We start from the raw sequence: 4331 nt of genomic DNA, 5'->3' as shown, positions 1-4331 counted from the left end.
CCCACATGAAGAATGTCCATTAAGCTGCTAACAAATTCTCACATATGGGCCAGTTTGCAGTAGGGGATTTATACATGGTTTTTTTGGTGTATTCGACTGAAGCAACATGTCTTTCTACTAATCAGATACAACAAAGCTACTTTGTGCACAAATATCAATCGTAAATCATATTATCGATTGAACTATACATTAGTCTGCTAGTGTGCAGCAGGATCATGCATAACACTTGCAAGTTCGGCAAATGTTCTTAGTAAACTATACACTGTAGTTACACCTATGTATCGGTCGTCTAGGGCACTCTAATATTCCTCGAGGTAGGTTTTCGACTCATGTTCATTTATGTCTTTGGTTCATTGTTCCATTTTTGCTCTTAATAAAAAAATGTCACTGAAGAAGGGTCTTCATAGTAGAGTCCACAGTCATTTTTTTAATGAAAGGGAGGAATGTCCCCGGCCTCTGCATCATAGTAGAGTTCACAGTCTACACAAAATTAAAACAATACACCCCTTCGAAGTTTACAATGGTGAGCATTTATCGATATCTTTGTGTTATCAGCGTACTAGTGGATGATTGTGTTTAACAGAAGTACAGGACTATCAGTTGCATTCTTATAGAGTACCTTATGGAAAATTTGGAAGTATGCGAGATCATGGGTTGCCTACCTCTGGAATCCCATAGACGCTAGGTGCAATGAAAGCCACTGGGTGTCCACATAATTCTACTTGTTCGGTTGGTCCAACCATGTTTGAGAAAACTATTGTTGTACGTGCAAAGAGGCACCGAAAGATAGAAGTTCCTACCTGGTTCAATCATCACGGTGAAATGCAATTTGAAACATTAAAATAAAGAAGAAGAATTATGAACTCTTACTTCGCTAGGTTCATATTTGTGTAATCTAATTTTAGATAGATAGAGCAAAGGGCAGCAAAGCATACCTTGACACCAAAAACTTTCATGAAAATCTGAGCAATCTTATATGTGAATATCACTTCTAAGGACCTCTTTTTCCTATCCAGAACCTTCTTTGCTTTGCGAATGTATGCAAGTGGATCATCGTGTGTGGCTAGATAGAATGGAAGAATGATGTAGCCCAGTTTATTTCCCCATGTCACCTCGTTTCTCGTATCAGATTCTATCACATTAACATATGTCTGTTCATAGAGGTAAAGTCAGCAAATTAAATTAAAATACTTATAATCCACGAAATATGATGGTGATATCATGTGACCTTGTTCAGATATACGTATATGTTAGTGAAAAAATCGTTGCATATATTTTGTGAGGAAGTACATCTTACCTGTAGACTAGTGGCTGGCCTTGTGTTGACAGGAAGGAGTGATCGCACACAGATTTTCGTAGTGTTAGGCTCACCTGGCATTGAAGTAATTAAGAAACGAAGTGTCGTAGTAGTAAAAGGCAATATCGGCGTGTAGGAGAAATAATTGATTCTTTCATTAAACACTTGTTACCATTCACGTACTTACCGGACTTGCGGAAGTAATATCGTGACAGAGCAGCAGAAGTCACTGCTACCAGCACGTCATTGACAGTCTGTGGTTCCCGGAAAAAATAGAAAGAAAGTTAACAGTCCGTGGGGGAAAAGTTAAAAAAGAAACGAGTAGCACCCTCTGTTGAAGGATCTTAAAAGAATTTGGTGAACAAAACTAGCTTATACGTACACAGTTCATGGAATTCTTGAGGAACTTGACGTCATCAAGGCTAAGACTCCGGTGGACGAAGCGCTTGGCGTGGAACCCGTCGTCGTCGGCACGCTTGAACAGTGTGCGCTGGTCACTCAAGAACATAATCGTGGCGGCGAAGTAGGCAATGTCTGCCGCGGTGTTCCACGCGAGCACAAGGTACGACAAGACCCACGCGACGAACGCCAGGGTGCCCATGGAAAGTGGGGGGCGTTGCGGGGCGTATATGGCGCCCATGCGTGTTGGACGACGATGCGGAGGCGCGGCTGGATGGCTTTTGGTGTCGGCAGCGGCGCTGCGCGTGGACATCATGAGAAGCGCCAAAGTAGACATACCATCGCCGTAGGCGTGGTGCACGCGGATGGCCACCGTGGAGGCCGCCTCGGAGCTCGGGAAGTCGAGGAAGTGGAACTCCCATGGCGGGCGGGAGCAGTCCATGGGGAGCGTGGACAGCGAGGCGACATAGTCCTCCACGGCCTTGTCTGGGTCGGTCGCTCGGTCCAGCTTCGGCACGATCATGTGATCTTGGACGTTCACAGTAGTGCGCGCCCATCGCGCCTCGCCATTGTTTAACCCATCCGCCACCTGCATGCCAGTGTCATACGTACATACATGTACTTGTTGTGGTTAAGCAGTTGTAGTCACAAGAGCGCCTACTTGAATGCATCCATAGCGCGGGCATCGGGCAAGCATAGCTTCCATGCCGGCTCGGAAGGTGGTCAGGTTTATCGGCGTGTCGAGGCCGATCGTGACGACGATATAAATACCTATATCTTCCATGGCTCTTGCTGTAGGGCTCACGGGCTCCTCCACCGGAGAACCGGCGGGCGGCGTCCACTCAGTGTCGGCAGGTTCTCTTGACGTGTGGATTGGGAGCAGTCTGTTTCTCTGAACTGATGCCCAAGGACTACCACTAACGGTGTCCATTGCTGCTTCCCTATGAACGCTAGCTACTCGATCGTATGCGTAAAGGCTCCTTGTTTCCTTCGTGTTATATATAGGACCCCAAAAGATAGTGGCACAACTACTGGTTCCGTTCCATCTACTCCTTCCTTCGCATAATATAAGAGCGTTTTTTATATTCAAAACGCTCTTATATTATGAGACGGAGGGAGTAGTATTCTCCAACTACTTCCGATTTTCTCCAAACGAATCAGAGATGCAGAATAATAATTGTGCATGAACTTCTGAATTTTCCATTCGTAAAAGAAAAAAACTACTTCTGAACTTTCCGAAATGAATCAGTGAATGCATCTTCTTACAGCCTTGTTACAAGTGAAATCCTTTCCCCTCCAAAAAAATAAAATCTTTCAACCCTTCGTCACTGGCGCCCTAACTCACCCCTGCCCTCAGTATATCCCGGGGGATTCCATACTGTGTGTGCTCGGCGCCGCAAGCGTACCACATGCTCTTCCAGGTGCTTTCCACCGCAACTCCTCTTTTCCGCCTCTGCAACATTGCTGCCACTCTTTTGTCATCTTATCTCCGAGTGACCGGACATCGCTGCCGCCATTAGGTACTGCATCGCGACATGGCAACACTGGTAGGCAATAGAGTTGGACAAGTTTTTATAGGAATCAACCATATATCACATGTTCATGCGTGAGGGAAGTTGGAATGGTGCATATTTACGAGGCTACATCGTCTATGGTTTGGATGGTCTAGTGTATTTGGTTCGTATTGTTTCCCATGGAGCGTTCATGCCGTTTGTCGGAGCTAAATCCGGTGGATTCTTTGGTAGGTATCCTGGCGGAGCGATTAGGTCTAAGGGGAAACATGACCCAAAGTTCACCCTGTTTTGGGCCCACGAGAAGAGGTAATACCCTACTTCTACTCATGTACCTTTGGGGTGTACAAAGTACAAATATGAACCCAGGGATTGTATTGTCTCTAATGACTAGTGCGGACCCCGACTCATATAGCATTCCGGCGCCCCTAGGGTTATAGATCCTTGTCGGCTACATCGGTGGAACGATTTCAGTATCCATGTCGTGTACATCGAACCTCTCGAAGGCCTCCGTAAAGAGCATCATGGGCCGCCTTCAGTGGCATTGGATAGAACCAACCTAGGAGTCCTCAGTCCGGCCCACCGGGCCGAGAACAGACATGGTGAGGTACCCATGGGTCATGACCAGCACCAAACTGCACACAATCTTCAGTCTTGCCGAGACTGAAAACTTGTTCTTTGAAGCTACCCTAAGATCATCTGCTTGCAACCGACCGCCCTGCTGGACTACATCCAAAGTGGCATGCACCACCTCGGTCTTGAATTGCCGATGAAGATAGCCAACCTACACCACCAAAAGTTTCCTGTGGAACCGGCCCCTGCGAGTTGAATTCCCGCTCGGTACTTACCAATTCTACCTCTCCGCCTGACCAGGCTGGTCTCGTCATCTGGTACAACGAATAACATCTCAGACGTTACCCCATGGTGAACATGATGTGTGAGACTATTGTTTGGGTCCACATATAGCACATCCCATCAGTCTGTGCCCCAATTCCCGGACGCACATAATGGGAGTCCCCTTGATCCTTGTGCGCTCTGCATGTTGTTGTGGGGATACACATGGATATCACGCCACGCGGCAAGCACTACTAGAAAATACCTTATAGGTAGATGCTTAGCAGTAG

The 4331-nt window shown here is 46.6% G+C and overlaps 1 protein-coding gene across 1 annotated transcript in view; it reads right to left on the bottom strand.

Annotated features, from left to right (window-relative positions):
* The window catches only part of LOC119367088 (O-acyltransferase WSD1-like), a 6826-nt gene extending 4199 nt beyond the window's left edge, over window positions 1-2627 (bottom strand). Inside the window, exons 1-6 of the mRNA XM_037632709.1 lie at window positions 2358-2627; window positions 1680-2285; window positions 1485-1551; window positions 1298-1371; window positions 936-1151; window positions 663-800 (exon numbers count right to left, since the gene is read on the bottom strand). Of these exons, the coding sequence (XP_037488606.1) occupies window positions 663-800; window positions 936-1151; window positions 1298-1371; window positions 1485-1551; window positions 1680-2285; window positions 2358-2627 (1371 nt within the window). The remainder of the gene's footprint in view (window positions 1-662; window positions 801-935; window positions 1152-1297; window positions 1372-1484; window positions 1552-1679; window positions 2286-2357) is intronic.
* Between the last annotated feature and the right edge of the window lie 1704 nt (window positions 2628-4331).

This window comes from Triticum dicoccoides, chromosome 2B, assembly GCF_002162155.2.
Source record: "Triticum dicoccoides isolate Atlit2015 ecotype Zavitan chromosome 2B, WEW_v2.0, whole genome shotgun sequence".
Classification (NCBI taxonomy): Eukaryota; Viridiplantae; Streptophyta; class Magnoliopsida; order Poales; family Poaceae; genus Triticum; species Triticum dicoccoides.
Note: the sequence above shows the minus strand (reverse complement) of the source record. Positions and strands in the feature narration are given on the sequence as shown.